We start from the raw sequence: 22,300 nt of genomic DNA on the forward strand, positions 1-22,300 counted from the left end.
TGGAGGGCAAGGGTGGAGATGGAAGGAGGAGATGGTGGAGAAGGTGGGTGGAGGATGGAGCAGAGGAGAACACACCTCGTCCTCTACCATGGACCTCTTCTGGGCCGACCAGCTGTAGTCTGGGTAGTGGGCCAGCGTGGTAGCGCTGCCAAAGTCACACAGCTTGATGGTCCCCTGGTGGCTGATCAGCAGGTTCTCAATCTGAACACACACACACACAATGAGGTCACTCAACTGTATCTGGAGCCTGTCACAGATTTGTAGGGCTGACTTCTCAAGTCCCAATATGTCAAACTATGCATGACTCGGCAATAAACTCAAGAAACAGTGTTTGTGTGTGTGTGTGTGTCTGTGTGAGAGAGACAAGGCGAAACAGTGGGTGTGTGTCTTAATAAGGCTCATCAGCTTTTTAGACCATCACCCTGGAATTAAACAAAGACCACCCATGCCAGACTGTCGCCTGGCAACAGGCTGTTTCCAGCCCCTGGAGAAGGAGAAAGGGAGGTGAGTCAGAAGTTGGTACTGACCTTGAGGTCTCTGTGGATGATAGGAGGTTTCTGTTTATGCATGTGCTGCACGGCACGACAGGATTGGTAGAAGATCTTCAGCACCGTGTCACATGACATGGGTCCCTTCTGCTCCACCCTTTTGATGAAGTCGACCAGCTGACCTGAGAGACAGGAGGAGGAAGAGACTGACTATCCACCTATCAGCAGGAGGGGTGAGGACAGGGGAGGGGAGGAGAGGACAGGGGACGAGAGCGGAAGGGAGGAAAGGACAGGAGAGGACAGGAGAGGACAGGGGAGGAGAGCGGAAGGGAGGAAAGGACAGGAGAGGACAGGAGAGGACAGGGGAGGAGAGCGGAAGGGAGGAAAGGACAGGAGAGGACAGGAGAGGACAGGGGAGGACAGGGGAGGAGATGGGAGGAGAGGGGAGGACAGGAAAGGAGAGGAGAAGACAGAGGAGGAGAGGGGAGGATAGAGGAGGTACCTTTACAGAGCTCTGTGAGGATGAGGAACTCTGCCTGGCCCGTGTCAGATTCTTCCTTACTGATGGACGCTGCTGAGCAGAACTGGACCACGTTAGGATGACCGGACAGCTTTTTCTGAAGAGCTCGGAGGTCAAGGAACCTGTACTGCTCCACCATTGGCTACAAGGACTCAATTACCCAGAAATCAACACACCCAGCGGTGTCCCAAGATACAACCAGTGAGAAACAGTGAGCCATGACGTGGCGACCTCTGCAGTCGAATCAAGGATACCATGAAGCAGACCTCCTGGATGATGTCCTTGTTCTTCTCCTCTTCGTTAGACAGTAGTCTCTGCAAACACACTGATCTGTGAGCTTTTGTTGAACAGACTTATGGGCAGTTCAAGCAGTTCAGGTGACTTTGGGCAGGGCATGGTGTAACGGGGCTTGGGGTTAGGAAGGGTCAGGGGTCAGGCTTACCTTGAGGGCATAGTCTTTACTGGTGCTTATGTCTTGGGCCTCATATACAAATGCAAATCCACCTGCAGATATGGGAGAGGATATGAGGTAGTGAAAGAAACAACACTGATATCAGCTTCCTGTCTCCAGAGGAAGAAATGTTGTCATACTTCCACTGCGTCTTTTTGAAATCAGATACAAATTGCACTGCTAACCTTGATAAAATCCCAAACAATGACAATTAGTCACACTGAATATGTATGCCGAATACTTTGTTCTCAAGAACTAATAAGGGTGAGGTCTGAAGATATGCTAAATTAAAGGCTGGGTCTTCCATCGATGGCATACCACCATTCTACATCGACCATATTGACAGCGTTTGTATTTTTCCTCTGTGTTCCTGTCTGCACACAAGCTTACTCTCCTTGAACCCCTAATTGGTGACAATGTCCTGATTTCTCTGCCAAACAAAGATATTGTTTAATCCTGCTGCACCAGCCTGTCCCTTTCCTGCTCTGCACAGAGCCGCTTTCATTTCTACGATGCGGGAAAAGAGGACCTAATCCAGACATAAAAACGGAGATCTGACCTAAACACGGAAAACAATGGGGGGGTAGTTTTTTTTTTTTTGATTAATATTGATGGTCCAAATTGTACGTGAGAAATAGATTTTTACAATTGTTTTATTAACAGATTTACGATTTAGAATGGAATACATTTAGCCTAACAAGCTAAGCAATGTGTTAGTCATTCCCGGATTTACATCATCAATCATTCAATCGCTCCGATTTCATGGAAAAATAATGTGGATATACCGAATAACGGAAGAAACAGGGATCTGAAAATAGTCAAAAAATCTAACAAAACGGGGCTTAACAGTTTCTTAAACCGTGTAGGTCGGACAGCCCCCACAACTCCAGTTGATATACAATGGAGGCAAGCTCTTATCTAAACTCAAACACACTTCCACCCTTGGATTGTGCTGTGCCGTTTCCAGACCGCAAAGGAGTGTTGAAACAGTCCCTTCTCCCTTTCCTCAAAAAAGTGCAAATCCTTTTTTGCCAGCACAGAGAAAGTGGCAAACACAGACTTCACTGCCGCATCAGGTATCACATGTCACACACACAGTGTGTGCAGAAAAGAGTCCGGTGAGATCAATGTCGGCAGCAGTCAACCAAATCTAGGGCAAGGTAGTCATGGTAACTTGTAAATCAACTACCAGACATTTATGTCAAGAAAGGTAGGCTAACATTCAATTATGATTCTTTCCGCATTTGCTAGGAAGGATTCAAGGGTTAAGGTAACTGACTGCTGACGGTAGCATGAGCAGCTGGCTGACATTGATCCACCTCAGCCACTGAACAGCAACTGTGTTCACGAGTGCATAAACATTGTGGTCTACACATCAGCATTCTAGATGCATGCCCCAACCCAGGTGACAGGGATGAATTGATATCCCAGGCACACCGGCAATGCTTAAATGCTGTTCTCATCTCTCTACAATTCAGTTTCTCTACAGACCACAACGATAACTCAAACGGATGTTGAATTCCTTCTTCTTGTTAACCAAAACATGCAAGCAAATAAATAGGCTATTAACGTTGTTTTAACCTATACTAGACCACATTACATGATTCCCACAACGGGAGTGCCTGTGCTGGGTGTATCAGGTTGTGCTTGTACGTGAGTACGTAGCAACCCAAATCTAGCTAACATTGTTAGCCAGCTAGCATGTTGTGCTAACCAATAGACATGACAGCTGTCATTCAGTGACAACAAACACGAATTCTCACGCCTAATCAAAACCTCACCTTCGGCAATGACTCTTCTGATTCTGAGTTTCATGTCACCGAGCTCCACAATTTGTCCAACGAAGTCATTATGGTCCCGACACGCACCTCCGGAGGAACCGGGCCCAGCTAGGAAATCAAGAGCTGACTGGAAGAGGGACATTTTGTCCTGCGTCTCCCTTAAAGCTCACAGAGCTTTATCGAGATCTTACTGAGTAAATATGTTGATCACAATAGTGTTTAAAATCTGACTATAATTTCCTCGAGGATAACTAAGTCTGTGGGTACTAATTGTTCGATTCCTTTCGCTAGGCAAACATTCCGTTCCTACCAGTCTACACAGAGACCGTCGCTGCCGCCGGAGTTACTTCCGTGAGATTCTGACGTCACGAACATTTCAGAAGACAGGTGAATGGTTGCAGAAAATATACAAAAAACCTGTTTCTCGTTATTTTAAATGTTCTATATGAATTCAATGAGAGGAAAATCAATAATTTGCTATAATTTGTTTGGTAATATATACGGAATGTTGAGATTACGAATGACCCTAACAAAAGGCCATATATATACGTGTGTGTTTCATAAATTACATGGACATCAGTGTCACCTGTAAACATTACTTATACCTGTGTCACCTAGAGACATCTACACCGGTTGAAAACCAAGGAGTATAAAAAAATTGAAGGCTAAACTGAGCAGAACATATGACCGCCAGTTATACGGGTGGTTTATGGTACGTTTCTGTTGTTTTGAATGCAACCAGACTTTTGAATAGTGTGTCGTGTCGTGTGTGTGCGTGTGTGTGTGTTTGTGTATGTGCGTGTTTGACAGAGTGGTTGCTCCTCCCTCTCTGTGTGTCATGTGACCTAATTTCACCTAGTTACAGAGAAAGCGTCGCTAAGGAAAGTGAATGAGGAGAGCCATGGATTTGCAGCAAGAATATTGTTTACTACTTCTTAAAGGACACCAACTTTATGAATTCAGAAAGTAATCTAACTTGCTAAAAACAGGTTATGGCAACTGACATAATTCGGTCATTCAGGATTTTGCAGTGTTGCGACGTCGTTCTCTGGCTTGGTAATTCATCCTTCGTAGCATGAAAGAGATAAAACAAGATTAGTTAGCTAGCATGTTGCCCGCTAGCTAACGCTAGGAAACCGTTGGCGTACAGTAAATTTCTATACCGAGGCGCCAGGGACAAGGTAATTTTGCTCATGTCTATTAATCTCAGAGTCTCAGTATCTTTAGCGGTAGCTATCTGGGTTACGCTAACAACATATTTATATAGTTTCAGAAAAGTGTGTGAGTGCTGTCATGTTAGCTAGTGGAGCTAGTGCTTAGTGGAGGTGCCGTGCTATTGTAGCCTGTTTCTATGTCATCGTCTCAGTAATGCGATGTGGCACTAATGAAGGATAATAGGATCAAGCTCCTTTCCTACTTGGTGCAACCTACAGCAGTGCCTCCAGTTCTCTCTCTTTCTCTCTCTCTCTCTCTCTCTCTCTCGCTCTCTCTCTCTCTCTCTCTCTCTCTCTCTTTCTCTCTCTCTCTCTCTCTCGTCCCTTATGGTTTACATAATCATTTGGCTCCTGGTGTTTTTAAACCCTTACACAAGGCTTGAATGTTCTAACAGGGTTGTTGGTAAACCCACGGCGCTCCAGTTTTAATGAGATCACAGTGTGCAGAGACTCGTTAGATTCGGGTGCTCTATTGTAACTCGTTGTCGTTGTATTCTTAGCAGGGCCGGACAGAGAGGAACAGGGTCTCTGTTCTCCTCTGTAGGACGGCTGGCTGAAGGACATACCAGCCTTCACAGCAGGCAGACTGGACACATCTGAACATGGGTAAACTTCAAAGCAAGTTCAGACGACGGTCTGACATGTACAGGTAAGACGAGATGCTTCTGTAGTTTCAGTTGACATGGGCCTGCATCACAGATGAGTATGTCAGTTATATCTGTAAGTCTTGTGTGCTGTATCTTGGACAATGCTCACAAAGTGACCGGAATGTTTAACAGTCACGTTTTTTCTGACTGTTGTTTGCCTGAGAGAAGAGAGGTGTGTTGCTTAACTGTGTGTGTGTGTGTGTGTGTGTGTGTGTGTGTGTGTGTGTGTGTACTGAGCAGGACGTCCAGGGGTGACGCAGCAGAGATAGCTTCCAGCAGTCAGGTGGTCCAGCATGACCCTGCCCACTCTGGCTCCATCAACTGTGTTACCTGCCTGACACCGGACCTGTGTGTGTCTGGAGGGAGTGACCAGGTGAGTGTGTGTGTGTGTGTGTGTCTGGAGGAGGGGAGTGACCAGGTGAGTGTGTGTGTGTCTGGAGGAGGGGAGTGACCAGGTGAGTGTGTGTGTGTGTGTGTCTGGAGGGAGTGACCAGGTGAGTGTGTGTGTGTGTGTGTGTGTCTGGAGGAGGGGAGTGACCAGGTGTGTGTGTGTGTGTCTGGAGGAGGGGAGTGACCAGGTGAGTGTGTGTGTGTGTGTGTCTGGAGGAGGGGAGTGACCAGGTGTGTGTGTGTGTGTCTGGAGGAAGGGAGTGACCAGGTGTGTGTGTGTGTGTGTGTGTCTGGAGGAGGGGAGTGACCAGGTGTGTGTGTGTGTGTGTCTGGAGGAGGGGAGTGACCAGGTGTGTATGTGTGTGTGTCTGGAGGAAGGGAGTGACCAGGTGTGTGTGTGTGTCTGGAGGAGGGGAGTGACCAGGTGTGTATGTGTGTGTGTCTGGAGGAAGGGAGTGACCAGGTGTGTGTGTGTGTGTGTCTGGAGGAAGGGAGTGACCAGGTGTGTGTGTGTGTCTGGAGGAGGGGAGTGACCAGGTGTGTATGTGTGTGTGTCTGGAGGAAGGGAGTGACCAGGTGTGTGTGTGTGTGTCTGGAGGAAGGGAGTGACCAGGTGTGTGTGTGTGTGTCTGGAGGAAGGGAGTGACCAGGTGTGTGTGTGTGTGTCTGGAGGAAGGGAGTGACCAGGTGTGTGTGTGTGTGTCTGGAGGAAGGCAGTGACCAGGTGTGTGTGTGTGTGTCTGGAGGAAAGGAGTGACCAGGTGTGTGTGTGTGTGTGTGTGTCTGGAGGAAGGGAGTGACCAGGTGTGTGTGTGTGTCTCATGCCTGGGTGTGTCCCTGCAGGCTGTGGTGGTCTATGACTGGAGAGGAGGCAGGCTGTGTCAGTCCTATCAGGGCCACAACAGAGAGGTCACCAAGGTAGGACATCTTAAAGAGGCTCTGCAGAGAACGCCTCACGTACATGAGTCTGTGTGAGGATGTGTGTGCGGCCTGGAGGTGTGTGTAACTTGTGTAATGTCTGCGAAAAAAGCGTGAATAAAATGTAAACATGTCATGGAATCGTTTTCATCTCCTCCTATCCCTCTCCTCCTCCCCCTCCTCCCCCTCTTCCCCCCCCTCCTCCTCCTCCTCCTCCCCCTCCTCCCCCTCCTCCTCCTCCTCCTCCTCCTCCTCCTCCTCCTCCCAGGTGGTGTGCTTCCCCGGCAGCACGTGGATCTTCAGCGCGTCGCGGGACAAGTCTGTGCTGATGTGGGACATCAACCAAGGGGATGAGCCCATACAGGAGTTCTGTGGTCATGAGCTGGTGGTCAATGGTGTGGCAGTCAGCCCTGGTAAGAAGCCTGACTCTGACCATCCACTATGTCCTTCTGATCTTTGATCTCCAGCTGTACTTAATGCACCACATGTAGGCTTATGTCACTTTGGATAATAGCGTCAGCTAAAGGAATTAAAGGTAATGCAACTGGTTGGGGTGTAACAATATGTCGTGGAACAATATGTCGCAATACAAAATGTTTACACTATGTATCGTAGAGTTATAGCAATATTTTTATAATACGACGTGCGTTTGATCCTATTGGTTGAGCTACCAGCACGCAACCTACTCTGCACCTGCGTCATGCGTGCATTCACAGAAATTGCTTTAACTTAGTTCACTAAATTTTATGTACAACAAAGACAATTATTGAAAAGGTTTAATGTTTAGGAAACACCCAGTATGGTGATATGTATTGAATGTGCCTTGTTGCAATGCTGAGTGCATTGTTACACCCCGAGTAACTGGTGGTTTCTTTTAAACGCTGTGGACGGTTTTCACCATGACATCATACCTTGTACAGGATTGACTATCGCCTGTGTGTTTCCTGTAGATGGGACCAAGTTATGCACCGGTTCCCGTGACAACACCATGTGCCTCTGGGATATCGAGTCTGGGGAGTGTGAACAGAGGAACACCATCTCTAGAAACCTGGTAGGCCCTCTCTCTGTCTCTATGTCTATCTCTCTCTCTCTCACTCTCTGTCTCTATGTCTCTCTCTCTCTGTCTCTATGTCTATCTCTCTCTCACTCTCTGTCTCTATGTCTCTCTCTCTCTGTCTCTATGTCTATCTCTCTCTCTCACTCTCTGTCTCTATGTCTCTCTCTCTCTGTCTCACTCTGTGTCACTCTCTGTCTATCTATCTCTCTGTCTCTATGTATATCTCTCTCTCTCACTCTCTGTCTCTATCTATCTATCTCTCTGTCTCTATGTCTATCCATCTCTCTCTCTGTCTCACTCTGTGTCACTCTCTGTCTATCTATCTCTCTGTCTCTATGTATATCTCTCTCTCTCACTCTCTGTCTCTATCTATCTATCTCTCTGTCTCTATGTCTATCCATCTCTCTCTCTGTCTCACTCTGTGTCACTCTCTGTCTCTCTATCTATCTCTCTGTCTCTATGTCTATCTCTCACTCTCTGTCTCTCTATCTATCTATCTCTCTGTCTCTCTTGTGTCTATCTATCTCTCTCTCTGTCTCTCTCTATGTCTCTATCTCTCTCTCTCTGTCTGTCTCTGTCTCGCTATCTCTGTCTCTATCTCTCTCTGTCTCTCTCTATGTCTCTATCTATCTCTCTCTCTCTGTCTGTCTCTCTCTGTCTCGCTATCTCTGTCTCTATCTCTCTCTGTCTCTATTTCTTCCGGCCTCTCTCTGTTTCCATCTATGTCTCTCTCCCTCTTTCCATCATGCCCCCCCAACCCCCCTCTGCCTTCACACATACACATTCATTAACTCTCTCTCTCTGTCCACTTGTCTCTCGCCTGCTCCAGGTGACTCATGTGTGCTGGGTTCCTGGAAGCTCCTCCATAGTCCAGACATCTGAGGACAAGACAATCAGGTAGGCATGGTAACCCACAACAACTGTCTGATGGTGGACTTTATCATCTGAGTGTGGTCACACTCCAAAGAGTATCCTCCCAGTAACTGTGTGTGTGTGCGGCCGTGTGTGTGTGTGTGTGTGTGTGTGTGTGTTCGTCCATGCGGCCGTGTGTGTGTGTGCAGGGTGTGGGACAGTAGGTCGTGGCAAGTGACCAACACGTTCCCGGCAAAGCAGTACATCCAGACCCACTGTGACATCAGCTCCAACGGCCACTACCTGCTGTCCAGCAGCAACGGCTTCGGAGGCCAGGGCTGTGAGGCCACGGTGAGGCCAGGGCGAGGCCAGGGCTGTGAGGCCACGGTGAGCCCAGGGTGAGGCCAGGGCTGCGAGGCCACGGTGAGGCCAGGGCTGTGAGGCCAGGGCTGTGAGGCCACAGCTGTGAGGCCAGGGCTGCGAGGCCAGGGCTGCAAAGTCATGTTGAGGCTAGGGCTGTGAGGTCATGGTGAGGCCACAGCTGTGAGGTCAAGGTGAGGCCAGGGCTGTGAGGTCACGATGAGGCCAGGGCTGTGAGGTCACAGCTGTCACCACAACAATCCTTCTTACCAGCCTCACACTTGGCTATTGGAGCACCTGTGTGTCGTAGGGAACCACGAGGCCCGAGCATGTACACAGTCCTCATAGGGTGTGTTTGTGTGACACGTGCGTGTCTACATGTCAAGGGTGCGAGTGGCAACAGAAAGGCCCCTGGACCTCGGCTTATGTTACGCAACCTGTCTCACACCCAGGAAGTACCACTAAGCTAGTCAGCCATGCCCTGAACATCTAGGGACTCAGTGGGGCGGGTGAGAAGGGTGTTAACTCATGAGGCTGTGTGTGTGTGTGTGTGTGTGTGTGTGTGTAGCTGTGGGACCTCCGTCAGCCTGGCTGTAAGGTGGTGGAGTACAGGGGTCACCTCCAGACCACAGCCTGCTGTGTGTTCCTGCCCCAGAGCCCCTCCGGACCCCCCATGGTGGCCTCCTCCTCCCACGACAGCTCCGTCAAGATCTGGGACCAGAACACTGCAGGTGACACACACACACAGGCACACACACACACACAGGCACACACACACACACAGGCACACACAGGCACATATACACACATGCACACACACACGCATGCAAGCACACACACCTTCCCATGCGTGTCCTTTCCCCTCCTCTTCCCCTGACCACCGTGTCTCCCTGTGTGTCCCCAGCCTGTCTAGGGACCCTGATCCTGGACGGGGCGGGCCCTCTGGTCTCCCTGGCGACGTGTGACCCTGCCAACCTGATCTGTGCCAGCTTCAACACAGGCTTGCACCTGCTGCAGCTGGGGCAGGGCGGCGGCGACATCAGCCTGACCGAGGTGGCGCGCTTCTGACCCCACGCGCCGAACGACGACGTCGCCGTGGTTACCAGGGGGTGCACTGAGACCTCGCTGCCTGTGGATGGACCACAGCCCCCCCCCTACCCCCTCTACCCCCCTGTGGAGAGGGGAGGAGGCCTTTAGAAAGAGGTCCTCACTCAGAGGCCCCACCTTCCCTTGGTGGGGTTTGAAGGCTGCAACGTAGCAGACAGCACAGGGTGGAGAGAGAACCGAAGGGATGTTCCGGAACACTGAGTCATTCTGGAACTTCCTGGTCTTCTCAGAACAGTGGAGGGGGGTCCCAGTGTCTGGGTGACAGGGAGGAGTAGTGGGGCTGTGCTAGGCTAGGCTGCAAGCTACCTGGCTTAAATGGTGTTTGCTTAAGGTAGCACTTAGCCGTCAGTAGACGTATGTGACTGTAGAAGAAGGTAAACGTCTCGCTAATTTCTGACATTACGAGTAAAAAATCATTGGACAGTAGTTTCGGACCAGTGGGTTCGAGAATAAGGACTTCCTACTTGTCCACTGATCCTGTTGAAGCAACAGACTGTCTGAGGATCAGCGCTGCCACCTACTGGACTGAACCAAACCAAAGAAATCATGAGGCTGGTAGTTTATAGCAATTTGTGGATCATTGGATCCTTAGACATTGATGTTCAAAACATGTCAACTGCATTTTATATTTTTAAATTGTTAATTAACAAAAAATCAACTAGGAGACTTCATAACCAGGCTCTTGATTTGGAGGAACATAGCATTGGGTCTTTATTTTGATAGAAAAATGTGAGTTTATATTTGGTAAAATAAAGATTTAAATCTGCATACGGTGTCTGCGTCATAACTCCGTCGCCCATCGTGAACACAGCAGATCTCACTAAGGACAGAGTTAACTCGTGAAGGAAACTGTTGTACGTCTCCACAACAATGGTAACACTTCAAGTCCAGGTTCTCGAAACACGAGTATCAGACAACCAGCCAACTGGAGAGAGAGAAATCTTGCATCTCAACAAGAATACTTTTTTGTTTTCATTTTTCACACTCCCTCTGACCAGGATAACATATGCTTTGACTGAAATGTTATTTCACTATCTGACCATCTTGTCTTATTTGTCTTCTGTCAGCTGTACCACATGAGCAGTTGTTTGTCGTACTTGCAAATAAAACATTTTAATATCAAAACAATTATAATGACTAAATCAGGCACATGACTGTCATCAACACAAGATACTTACATCAAGGATGAATAACAAGACAGAATACATGTACAAATAAATATAAATAATTGATCTATTGATTTTGATTAACATGAACACGTATGAAATCCTTCTACCTGGGACAAATATTGCATGAACGTTCCTCTCAATTTTACAGTAGAGGGACATGGGGCTTGGTCTGTGAGAAGTCATGGTTCTGTGCCAGATGGATTAGGGTATTAAGGATTTTAAATTGCAGGATGACCGCGTACACTTGTTTGTAAAGCCAATGATACAAAAAAAACTGTTAGATCAAAATAAACAGTGACGAATACTCAGTTTGTCATTTATGGTGCTGCGTTGACAGCTAATCACCGTGAACTATGTTCAGGTGTTACGCTTTGGAAAGCTGCTTACTCGCTGCACCGAGGAAGTTTATACAGACAATCGGTTATCTGCCGGCCGGGTCATTTGACTATAACTTGCCTACCACACGTATATATTTCCTCGTGTGTCCACCTTGTATTCAAATGTGTGGAGCCTGGGGAAGCCAGGACAGATAGTCTGGATGTCAGACGGACAAAAAAAAACAGAAGCTGGTTGAACAGTGGTCGCCATGACCTTGTACCTGGCTGGCAGCTGGCGATCCGCGGCAGAACCAAACTTGACGCATCTTGGACCATGAGAACAGAGAAAACTTTGGGAGAAAAATAGCCTTCCGGTCGCCATCCTGACTAGAAAGGTAACTCATGCTGCTCGTTATGTTTTGACCCTGTGCTTTTGGGTTTGGTTTGGAAATGGATATGTGAGATACACCTAGACATTCTGCAGCTGTGTGGCGTGTTTGATTTTGACGGGTAGATTATTAGAACTAATTCCTATTGAATGTCAGGCATAGTATAGGAAGATTTACAGCATAAATATTACTGACGATAGGCCTACGTACTTTCTCTCAGGTTAAAACTTGTATCTATAAAATCCGTTCAGCCTAAAACGACAACCGGAATGCGTTAAATAGGCTATCCGTATCTAGCCTACCGTCTGATTTTTAGGGTTAGCATATTATTAAAAATCCGTATTTCTGGTGAGTTTATCAATATTAATTACATGCAGTTTTGCACGTGGTTGTGCCACTGACTGGCAGAGCAACCAGACTTAAAAAGGTTATGGGCCTTGGCTGTCATTTGCATTCTTCAGTCTCTTAACAGGGCTTCCGTGATGAGTCACTGGACCATTAACATCTCCCAAACAGCAGTTCATACCATCTTGTTGTATCATTTTACCAGCTTAAAGTACATTTGTGTGTTTGCAATTAAATGTCAGGATCGAAGGATCATTTGCATGTATTTACCTAATGCAAATTTGTACTGTTATATTCAGAGCATGACGTACTTAAGGCTTGTCATTCACCCCTCCCATCTTTTTTGATGGGCAAAATGGATGTCAGCAAAGTGAGCTGCCTCTTGTTTTCTCCACCCCCCCCCCCCCACACTTTCAGCACCCCTGCTGCCTGTGCTAGCAGTCCTGGTGCCTGTGCTAGCAGTCCTGGTGCCTGTGCTAGCAGCCCAGGTGCCTGTGCTAGCAGTCCTGGTGCCTGTGCTATCCCGGGCCCTGGCCCTTTTGCATGCTGACCAGCCCTGGGTGTGCAGCAGTCTGACAGTCTACCAACCTGTGATTCTCAGCATCTCATCTAGCCCCTCCACTTCCTCTGCCTCCACCTGTTCCTCAGCTCCCTGGTGCTCCTCCAGTCACCCCTTTCACCTGAGCCCTCCCCTGTCCATGGACCGCTGGGCCTCGAGAGGCCTGCCTCCCTCCATGTCTGCCAAAGACTGAAGAGCCTCGTCGTCCTCCACCCTCCACAACCATGAACCCCTACCTAGAGCCACCCACCCATAGTGCCCCGGCCCCTCCACCCCCAGACCTGGATCCCTGCCTGGACCCAGAACTATGTTCCCTGCCCCCCGGGCCTGACTGTGCCATAGACCTGGAGGCAGGCCCCGACCTGGAGTGTGCCGTGTGCTTCAGCCAGTTCAACAACGTGTTCCGCGCTCCCAAGATGCTCCAGTGCCGGCACACCTTCTGCCTGGAGTGCCTGGCGCGGATGAACGTCAAGTCGTCCGAGCCCGACCGCATCCAGTGCCCTCTGTGTCGCGCCCTGACGCCCCTGCCCTCCCTGGGACTCCCTCGCCTTGCCAACGACCGCACCGTGCTGTCCTACCTCCCGGCCGCCATGCAGCGCGTCTACAGCGTCCGCTTCAGCCGCCAGAAGGGCCAGCTCCAGGTGAAGAGGGCCTCGGAGCACCACCCCCACCTGGCACGCCTGGGGTCCGTCAGCCAGTCCCTGGACGTGGGGCTGCCCAGCGACCCGAGCGGGGGGCCGTCCTCCAGGGAGGGCGAGCAGAACAGGAGCCTTTTCCAGCGGCTGTGTGTAAGACCAGCCTGCCGGATTATCCTCATGTCGGGGGTGGTGCTCACGATAGGGCTGCTGACCGGCATCACCATCTTCCTCCTCATCAGTGGCCGAGTCTGAGGCCGAATGCCAGCTGGTTCTGGTTGTTCAGCTTGCCTGCTTGTTTACTGCCATGTTGGGACTGCCCCGGAGGCTAAGACGACGACTCCTGCCTGGTTTGGGGATAGCCCTGATGCTTTGTTGTTCTCACGTTACAAACCAAAGACATTATGGCCAGTGCACCTCCATGCAAATGTCAGCAGAGTGAAGACGGGATATGCAAATGTACAGATGTGTTTTTCCACAATAATTCTAGGATGTACATCGGTGACAGAGGGAACAAGGGATTTTTGTTTTTGTTTTTGAACCGTTGTTTATTTGTTTAGATTTGAATGTTTCTACTTCCTGTTTCCACTTTTAAAAAAGAACTATTATATTGTACAGTCTTCCTTATTTTAAAAGAATTGTCTGGTTTTTATGTCATGTTGTATGAAAACTTAATAAATATTTTTATGTATTTATCTGCTCTCTTTGTTCTGTTTTACTAACAAAGAAGTTTGCATTTCCTGAACTTTAAATAACGTTGCTCTAGAATGGTCATTTGTGTCTTAATTTCAAAGTAATCAGAATTGGTGGTTTGGGGGATAAAGGATCTTTAATTCTGTTCCAGACTTGTAGCTGTGCTGTCTGAGAATGACCCTTGAGTGTCTGTCAATAAATTGTCCACTAGGTGGCAGTCGATCCCAGATTGCAGGTTAGGGTTCATAACTATGAACCAAGCAGCCATGGAGTGCCTGTGTCATGGAAAATTCCTACCGCTTGTGTATATTCAGCTCAAATTGCAGGCTGATGTCACAATGGGACTGGTTTGAGGAAGTGCACCTCTGTATTGTATACTCTTTGATTCTACTGGGGAAACTCCTGCCAAGGCCAAAATATTTTGATAACTGCAAAGGTTGTGTTCACTTACTTCCACCTCTTTCCTCCTTGAAGAAAACTTTCAACAAACTATCTCTTAGTCAACAGAGCTGGGAGCAGGGACAGGTAGTTAACACAGGTGTGTTTCGATATACTCAAAGCTTCATGGTGTTGTGAGTTAGGAGGTCAGATGGCTGAGCGGTTAAGGAGCTGGGCTATTAATCAAAAGGTTGCCGGTTTGATTCCTGGCAGTGTACAATGATGTGTCATTGGGAAGGCATTTCACTCTACTTGCCTCGGGGGGAATGTCCCTGTACTTACTGTAAGTCGCTTTGGATAAGAGCGTCTGCTAAATGTAAATGTACAATCTCGTGTTTTTCCAATCTGAGTGATCTGCAACAACAATGGAGCAATTATCTCTGTGTTCACATGACACAACCCGTGGTCCCACCTCTGCTGAGGGGCGCTGACATGCTGTCCAATGAGGTGACGGCAAGGACTGGTCAGTGCAGTGTGTGTCATCCCCAGTTTCGACCAATGACGGGGCTTCTGGCAGCAGGTCAAAGGTCGAGGTGCTGGGTGAGTGGCTCTCCCAACAATTACACCAAATCTGAGGGATGCCTCATTTTCAGCTAAACACACAATTTCCCTGTGTGTGTGTGTGTGTGTGTGTGGTGTGTGTGTGTGGTAGGTCTGGTTCTCAAGGAGGAATACGTGCGTGGGCCGGCTGGGAACCTGGCAGAGGATGGCAGCTTTCAGACCTCTGATGTGAACGTTCTCTTCAGCTCCTGAGAACAAGAGGCTTTGTCTTCTCTACAACAACATCTCAGACACAGAACTGGACCTCATTTAACGCGGCGACGGGTTTGTGAGGGTTGTGTGTGTGTGTGTGTGTGTGTTTGTGCTTGTTTTGTCTTGCGGCCTGAAATTGGCGATTGAGGTCAATTCCCCATTGAAGCCTCTTTCTGCCTTTCTCCTCCTCCAACAACCTGAAACCCCACACCAAGGGCCTCTGCATTATGCCCATGCAGTGTGTGTGTGTGTGTGTGTTGTGACTGCTGCCTAAGAATATGCTGAAACTTGCCGCAGACCTCAAAGAGGAAATCAGGACCCCATCCTGGTTCTTTGTCCCCACTAACAAGGCCCCCTGTTGGGCCAGAGAGCAGACAGGACGCTGGTGACGTCCGACATCCTGCCAGGCAGGAACCAGGCTGTCCCCCTCAGAGATGGCCGGGCTTCTCTGCCGGAATATCTAATCCTCAAACCATCCAACTGGATGATTCTTCATCAGGTTGTGTTCTGGCCCGATGGGAATTTTCCACAAAATGGCATTGCTTCCCAAATACAATACAAGTAATGGACTGACAACATCCTGGACTGAAGACATCTGTTTACATTCCTTTTTGACCTTTTCGTCTAATGGGATTGAAGTAATAACTAACCCCCACACAGGTTCCATGTGTGCCCAGTCTGTGCATGTCTATACCCATGACTACATATGGGCCCAGATCTCCATGCGTCCTTAAATGGACAGATGAGGGTGGTATGAGGGTGTGGGTGTGTGTGTGTGTGTGTGTTTACGGGAGTGTAATGCCACGTCGATGTAGGGGCCACATGTGAGTACCTGCCGTGTCACATCCATTCCCATCCTTCCTAACAATGTTTGTATTTTAAACACAGCACCTCCCCCACTGGTCACCCCCTTTTGATGCTCTTGTTTGGTTGCTAAGGTGTGGCTGGTGCACACATAGACACACACCCACTCACTCACTCACACACACATTGTGTCATACAAGACCTCTATCAGTAACATCTTGTCACACATACAGTCATACTGTATACATAGTCATACAAAGTCAAAATGACATATTTTAAAGGTGAGAGTTAATGTTGATATCTGGCATACATTGACAGAGGATCTGGTTTAATCTGGTCTGGGGGAGTTTTGACTACTAACCTGGGGGGATTGGAAAGACATACTGTAACTAGGTAACATGAAATGGAAAAATGTCAACTCTATTTTTGTAATGAATGTGGTGCAACACTGGTGTAGATAACTACTCACACACAGAAAATACTTCATCCAAAATTCTCACCAAAAACAGTGATGGAATGATTTTGGATTTGCCTTTCTTACTTTGCATGGATTACATATATTCCCACATACTTGTTCATCTTGTCATCACCCCCCCCCCCCCAACTTCCTTCCTCTCCACACGCTATTCCACTCACTCTTGCTCTCCTCTGTAAATATTATTTGCATAATGCTCTTAGTCCAGTAAACAACCTCGTTCCTCATCCTGGGTTATCCCACGCACCTCTCTCCTGGTCACCCGTGCGCCTGCCCTTCAGAGGACTGTTTATTGTCAAAGAGGTGACTGTACTCAACTTATTATAATCAACCACCACAACCGCAGGAAAACAGGCCGACGTGGCACGAAAGGGCGCCGGGGTTTTGGGGTTCACAAGGTGGTAGGAGTCAGTTTGTGTCTGGGTCACGGTGGTGGCTGGATCACGGTGGTGGCTGGATCACGGTGGTGGCTGGATCACGGTGGTGGCTGGATCACGGTGGTGGCTGGGTCACGGTGGTGGCTGGATCACGGTGGTGGCTGGATCACGGTGGTGGCTGGATCACGGTGGTGGCTGGATCACGGTGGTGGCTGGATCACGGTGGTGGCTGGATCACGGTGGTGGCTGGATCACGGTGGTGGCTGGATCACGGTGGTGGCTGGATCACGGTGGTGGCTGGATCACGGTGGTGGCTGGATCACGGTGGTGGCTGGGTCACGGTGGTGGCTGGGTCACGGTGGTGGCTGGATCACGGTGGTGGCTGGATCACGGTGGTGGCTGGGTCACGGTGGTGGCTGGATCACGGTGGTGGCTGGGTCACGGTGGTGGCTGGGTCACGGTGGTGGCTGGATCACGGTGGTGGCTGGGTCACGGTGGTGTCTGGGTCACGGTGGTGGCTGGATCACGGTGGTGGCTGGGTCACGGTGGTGGCTGGATCACGGTGGTGGCTGGGTCACGGTGGTGGCTGGATCACGGTGGTGGCTGGGTCACGGTGGTGGCTGGGTCACGGTGGTGGCTGGGTCACGGTGGTGGCTGGATCACGGTGGTGGCTGGGTCACGGTGGTGGCTGGATCACGGTGGTGGCTGGATCACGGTGGTGGCTGGGTCACGGTGGTGGCTGGGTCACGGTGGTGGCTGGGTCACGGTGGTGGCTGGATCACGGTGGTGGCTGGATCACGGTGGTGGCTGGGTCACGGTGGTGGCTGGGTCACGGTGGTGTCTGGGTCACGGTGGTGGCTGGGTCACGGTGGTGGCTGGGTCACGGTGGTGGCTGGGTCACGGTGGTGGCTGGGTCACGGTGGTGGCTGGGTCACGGTGGTGGCTGGGTCACGGTGGTGGCTGGGTCACGGTGGTGGCTGGGTCACGGTGGTGGCTGGGTCACGGTGGTGGCTGGGTCACGGTGGTGGCTGGATCACGGTGGTGGCTGGGTCACGGTGGTGGCTGGATCACGGTGGTGGCTGGGTCACGGTGGTGGCTGGGCGTTCGCCCAGGATCTGACAGCACTGGAGGGTTTGTTTGAGGGTCAGAGAGAGGTTGGAGATGAAAAATCTCTTAACACCACTCTTGCCTGAGGTAGCTTTCAATCATGCATGTGAAGGATCAAATACTGTACACACACATACACACACACACACACACACACTCACCTTTAAAAATACGCAGACACTCACTCCCACCCTGACTGCATGCCAGACCGAATCTTAATGATAGCTAATTATTCCTGCATTTGCCAAAGTCAGACACTAAATTAAGAGTCAATATCCAGACCTCAGTCACGCAAGTCTGTCTCCAGAGACACATACATACACACACATACAGACACACACACACACACAAACAACATTAGGTGATATAAACCATTCAATGTGACCTTATGACCTCACAGACAGAGAAGTGTTCTAGGCTGTTTGTCTGTTAAAAAGTTTGTTTTTGCTAGTTTATCCTATGGTTGCTAGGGTGGCCCCCTGGTTTCTGTGTTTAAGATCAGTGATTGACAGCCGGCAGTTTCACTCACTTTTCTAAGTGTCTGTTTCTCAGAAATGTCTCTGTCATAAACTGTACTTGGCCCAAGGGTTATCAGCATGCAGGACACAGATAGACCGGCTGGAGAAGTAAACAGATTGTCACACAAAAGAAGCAAACTTAATAATGGTGCGCGACTGAGTGAACTTGGGTTCATCTATTCACAGATGCACAGAAATGTGCTCTCCTGTCTGTTTGATTAGTCCCAGTGAAACCTCTTTGTCCCGAACGTGAGAAGCAGTACCGCTTCTGCTCAGAGAGCAGCACATGGCCTTTTCATCTGCTATCAGCGTTTGGTCCAGGAAGACTGTCTGAACACTAACCCCTCACTCCCTGAAACCTCCCTGGACCCCTTCCTCACTGTGGGCCTCTGTCTACAGTTCATCTGGATCATGTAGACACTCTGAGAGAAAATCAACAGCATTTTAAAGAAGAACACAACCCAACAGCCTTTCAAAGAAGAGCATTTTATTGCGTAACATGAAAAGAGGAGAGAGGATTTGTTGAGACAGAATCCGAGGAGCGAACATGTCGGAGACGGTGTCTTGCCTGGAGTTGCGTGCCGTGAAGGGAGACAGACAGTGAGAAGCAGATCAGGAAGCAGACCAAACAGATTCTATGCATTCCCAAGAAAACATTCCGTAACTGGGTGCTGTGGTCACAGCCCTGGAAGGTGTGGAGCTGTCATGAAATTCTAGGAAGAAAGCCACATAGTTCAAACGCCTCAGCAATCAGAGCACAAAGATCAAACCAGATTGCAAAACACAGGTTCCCTATACCTCCCCAAGGCCTACACATACACACACACACGTACACACACTCACACACACATACACACACACATACACACACACACCCTGAAACTGTCATCAAAATACCCCAGGTGTATGGCTCTGTGTCTTTCTGTGTCTTTCACCTATTCACTTTTTTGTCAGTTTCATGGAGCTTCCATAGAGTTGAGTATCACCTGGGAAACAAGGGACTGTGCGTGACGACCGAGGGGAGGAAACAATGATGGTTCAATCGAGGTCAGATTTCTTTATTCCAGCTTTGTTTACAAGAAAAGACGGCCCACACCTTTTATACTGTTGTGTGCAAATGATAGTACAAGACGGACCTTCTGCAGGTGTTCCCTGGGATCGTCAGGGCGGAGCGTGGGGGGGCAGTGTGGGAGCAGACGGGAGAGGTGAAGGGGTGTTTCTATGTCTAAAAATAGTTTGTGAGAACCTGCAGAAGGGCGTGGCTACCTGGCCGCAGGACAGCAGGCCACACCCACTCAACTATTTAAAGGAGGAAGGAGTCCAACAGTTTACAGACAATCAGGTTATCAAAACGATCAAGATAGAGAGATCGACAGATAGACAGATAGATAGGAGAGAGTTTTATCCAAGCAAAAGAAACCGAGAGATCCAGGTTGAAACATCTCGATCCAGGAAGAAGCTTTGACGCCTGTGAGCTGCAGGACAAACACTGGAAGAACTCAAAGAGAAGAACCAAGTTGTCCCAGGAGAGACCAGAAAGGAGATCAGCAGACGTCATGTGCTCTTCCACCTCCGAGAGTCCGTCTTGTGTTAGGGGCCATCCCCTGACTGCCCCCGCAGCCCTCTGCCTCCCCGGGCCCGCTCACCCCCCACCCCCCCGCCAACGCAGCCGTCGCTCCCTCAAAGTCCTCTACCCTCCCCTGGTGAGACGCCCCCTCCCCAGGGAGGAACCAGACTCTGCTGTTCGCTGGCTCGTCCTCCTCTCCGCCCTCCTCTTCCTGCAGATCTACACCGAGGAGACTGCCTGTGGGCCTCCGGAGCTACAGTCCGGACCCCCTCTATCCCCCCGGCCCCAGCCCCAGCAGGGAGAGGGTTGTGTGGGCACGGCCGGGGCCTGGGGTGGGTCAAGCATGGAGAAGCCCTGGAGGCTGCTACGGGTGCAGACAACAGACCAACTGGAGTGTGTTGTGGCGTGACTGCTTAGCCTTCATTGTGCACACAACTAAAGACCCTGTCAGCCGGTAACCGCAGCAACACCAAGCTGACAGGAAAGCTGAAACACACAGAGACGGGTTCTGATTGGTTCAGCGTCGTGCGTGAGCCAGACAGAGACGGGATCTGATTGGTTCAGAGCCGTGCGTGAGCCAGATGTTGCCAGTCTAAGGTAACCCGATCCCCCTCTCTCCGTCATCAGCCAAGCAGCTCTGCATTTTAGCTGCTGTCGGCTCAGGGGCAGAAAGGGAAGATAAGGAGGGGGAGGCAGACAGAAAGAGAGAGCTATCCGCCAGTGACTCACGTCTGTCAGAGGCATCCCTCTCTTCCGCCCACGAAGAAAAAGAAAACACAATTTCACCATTACCAAGTAGCTCAGTGTGTGAGCACTCGTCTGGATTTCCAGCACCGTGTATATGTGTGTGTGTCTGACTGAGGCTGCCTCAGAAACTCCGTTTGCGTGTGCGTATGAGCACGTGTGGACTCAGAAACACCGTGACGCTGATGAAGGTGCTGATGCAGCCTCTCTGGTCGCAGCTGTTGTGTTTCACTCAGCTGGTCAGTGTGGAGATGGGCCCTCTCTTATCACACACGACTGTTATTCCACACGCACACAAAACACATGTCTGACTCCTGGAGACCCATGGTAGAAATGTGTACCTTTTGTGGTGGGAAATGTTTCTGTTTTGTGTGTCTGCTCATCTCGATTAAATCATCATCATTTGCCTTCTTCTTTCTGATGTCATTTATTTTCTGATGTCATTATGCTAATGTCTCGATTGACTTCACACAACCACACACGCACTCAGGTTTGTTTTGCTATCCAAGTGAGGATTGATAAGTCACTCCCATTCAAAACCATGTTATCCCTGATCCTAACCTTAACCCTTAATGTGATTCCAACCCTAACACTAATACTAACCCTAACTCTAAACCCACCAAAACCAAGAATATCTCTTCACAAGGTAAATTATTTTTCAGTTCACTACTTAATCTACTATTATTAGATCAGAAGTCTCCACAGGGATAGTTTAACAAGACCACACAAAAGCACACACACTTCCACACACACACACACACAAAGAACTCGCTCTCCAACCTTCTCAGTTAGACACGGGAGGACAAGTTTACAGAGAAGCAGGAATGCAGAGAGGTATCTCTCTGTTGAGAAAGGTATTTTTGAAGGTGTGTTTCATCCACTATCTCTGTCGCATCAGTGTGAACACCTGCTTCTCACACTGACATTGTGTCACACACACACACACACACACACACACAACTGACCCAAGTAAACCACAGCATGCCTCAAAAGGTCCTGGCATTCACAATGCTACTTCTTTTCACTGCGAATCTTTGTCACACATTTCATGACACAATTCTTTATCAGACTCTCTGCTTGTGTCACGTTGTACGTCACCATGTCCTTGCGGGTCTATGACAGAGAGTCTGTATTTGTCAGCCTCAGAGCAGGTGTTTTATACTGCACTCTTCGCCCACCTCATTCCTCGTACACTCACGTATTTATATATCAGCGGTATTTACATCTCCATAGTGACAGACTCCCCCGACAAATGGTCACCGCCTCTCGACATTCAACGCAGCCCGATCAAAATAAGGATCAATCAATCAACTAAGGCAGCTAAGAGGTCTGCGTCACCCCTGGTGTTGGGTTCCAAAGGCCAACGTTTTTCAGCTTCAGGATGTATACCTCAGGTATGTGCCTCTGGTATGTACCTCTGGTATGTCTCTAGGGTACCTGTGTGGTATGTGCACACAATCCTTCAAAAGGAACTGCATCAGGGCGTCATTCCTGTGAGTGTCCCTACTCAGCGATACTCTCGACTGATCTCTCTATTGTTCTCAGAAGGTCGCAAGCGAAATCCCAGCCAGAGGTCAAGTTCAAGCAAACTATAAATAACCATAATACCTAGAAATAGCACAGGC

At 49.4% G+C, this 22,300-nt stretch overlaps 3 protein-coding genes across 6 annotated transcripts in view; 2 read left to right on the forward strand and 1 right to left on the reverse strand.

The window, feature by feature from the left end:
• The window catches only part of gak (cyclin G associated kinase), a 17,437-nt gene extending 13,844 nt beyond the window's left edge, over nt 1-3,593 (reverse strand). For both annotated transcript variants that reach the window (XM_084690381.1, XM_084690380.1), the window contains exons 1-6: nt 3,241-3,593; nt 1,451-1,512; nt 1,263-1,322; nt 991-1,105; nt 528-670; nt 76-201 (exon numbers count right to left, since the gene is read on the reverse strand). In XM_084690381.1, the coding sequence (XP_084546507.1) occupies nt 76-201; nt 528-670; nt 991-1,105; nt 1,263-1,322; nt 1,451-1,512; nt 3,241-3,382 (648 nt within the window). In that variant the 5' untranslated portion in view covers nt 3,383-3,593. The remainder of the gene's footprint in view (nt 1-75; nt 202-527; nt 671-990; nt 1,106-1,262; nt 1,323-1,450; nt 1,513-3,240) is intronic.
• A 518-nt stretch (nt 3,594-4,111) lies between these two features.
• wdr31 (WD repeat domain 31) lies at nt 4,112-10,553 on the forward strand. 3 transcript variants are annotated; one of them, XM_084690001.1, is made up of 10 exons: nt 4,112-4,421; nt 4,955-5,103; nt 5,342-5,474; nt 6,335-6,409; nt 6,678-6,822; nt 7,360-7,460; nt 8,296-8,363; nt 8,528-8,705; nt 9,247-9,409; nt 9,583-10,553. In XM_084690001.1, the coding sequence occupies exons 2-10, from the start codon at nt 5,057-5,059 to the stop codon at nt 9,744-9,746; spliced, it is 1,074 nt and encodes a 357-aa protein (XP_084546127.1). In that variant the 5' UTR covers nt 4,112-4,421; nt 4,955-5,056; the 3' UTR covers nt 9,747-10,553. The 3 variants fall into 3 exon arrangements, with proteins under 3 accessions (XP_084546127.1, XP_084546130.1, XP_084546128.1); XM_084690004.1 differs by having other exon boundaries at nt 8,528-8,669; XM_084690002.1 differs by having other exon boundaries at nt 4,958-5,103.
• Nucleotides 10,554-11,371: 818 nt separating this feature from the next.
• On the forward strand, nt 11,372-13,899 carry LOC146233045 (E3 ubiquitin-protein ligase RNF152). The gene is made up of 2 exons (XM_084690618.1): nt 11,372-11,666; nt 12,423-13,899. Exon 2 carries the CDS (start codon nt 12,789-12,791, stop codon nt 13,452-13,454), a length of 666 nt encoding a protein of 221 aa, XP_084546744.1. The 5' UTR covers nt 11,372-11,666; nt 12,423-12,788; the 3' UTR covers nt 13,455-13,899.
• Nucleotides 13,900-22,300: the final 8,401 nt, after the last annotated feature.

Source organism: Hypomesus nipponensis, chromosome 24, assembly GCF_054491055.1.
Source record: "Hypomesus nipponensis isolate SF chromosome 24, ASM5449105v1, whole genome shotgun sequence".
Classification (NCBI taxonomy): Eukaryota; Metazoa; Chordata; class Actinopteri; order Osmeriformes; family Osmeridae; genus Hypomesus; species Hypomesus nipponensis.

Excerpts from the sequence above, each read along its gene's own strand:
- wdr31 (XM_084690001.1), top strand. The coding sequence starts at position 5,057 with ATGGGTAAACTTCAAAGCAAGTTCAGACGACGGTCTGACATGTACAG. Across the intron at positions 8,364-8,527 it reads TCTGAGGACAAGACAATCAG|GGTGTGGGACAGTAGGTCGT; the intron begins GTAGGCATGGTA and ends GTGTGTGTGCAG. Across the intron at positions 8,706-9,246 it reads GCCAGGGCTGTGAGGCCACG|CTGTGGGACCTCCGTCAGCC; the intron begins GTGAGCCCAGGG and ends GTGTGTGTGTAG.
- LOC146233045 (XM_084690618.1), top strand. The coding sequence starts at position 12,789 with ATGAACCCCTACCTAGAGCCACCCACCCATAGTGCCCCGGCCCCTCCA.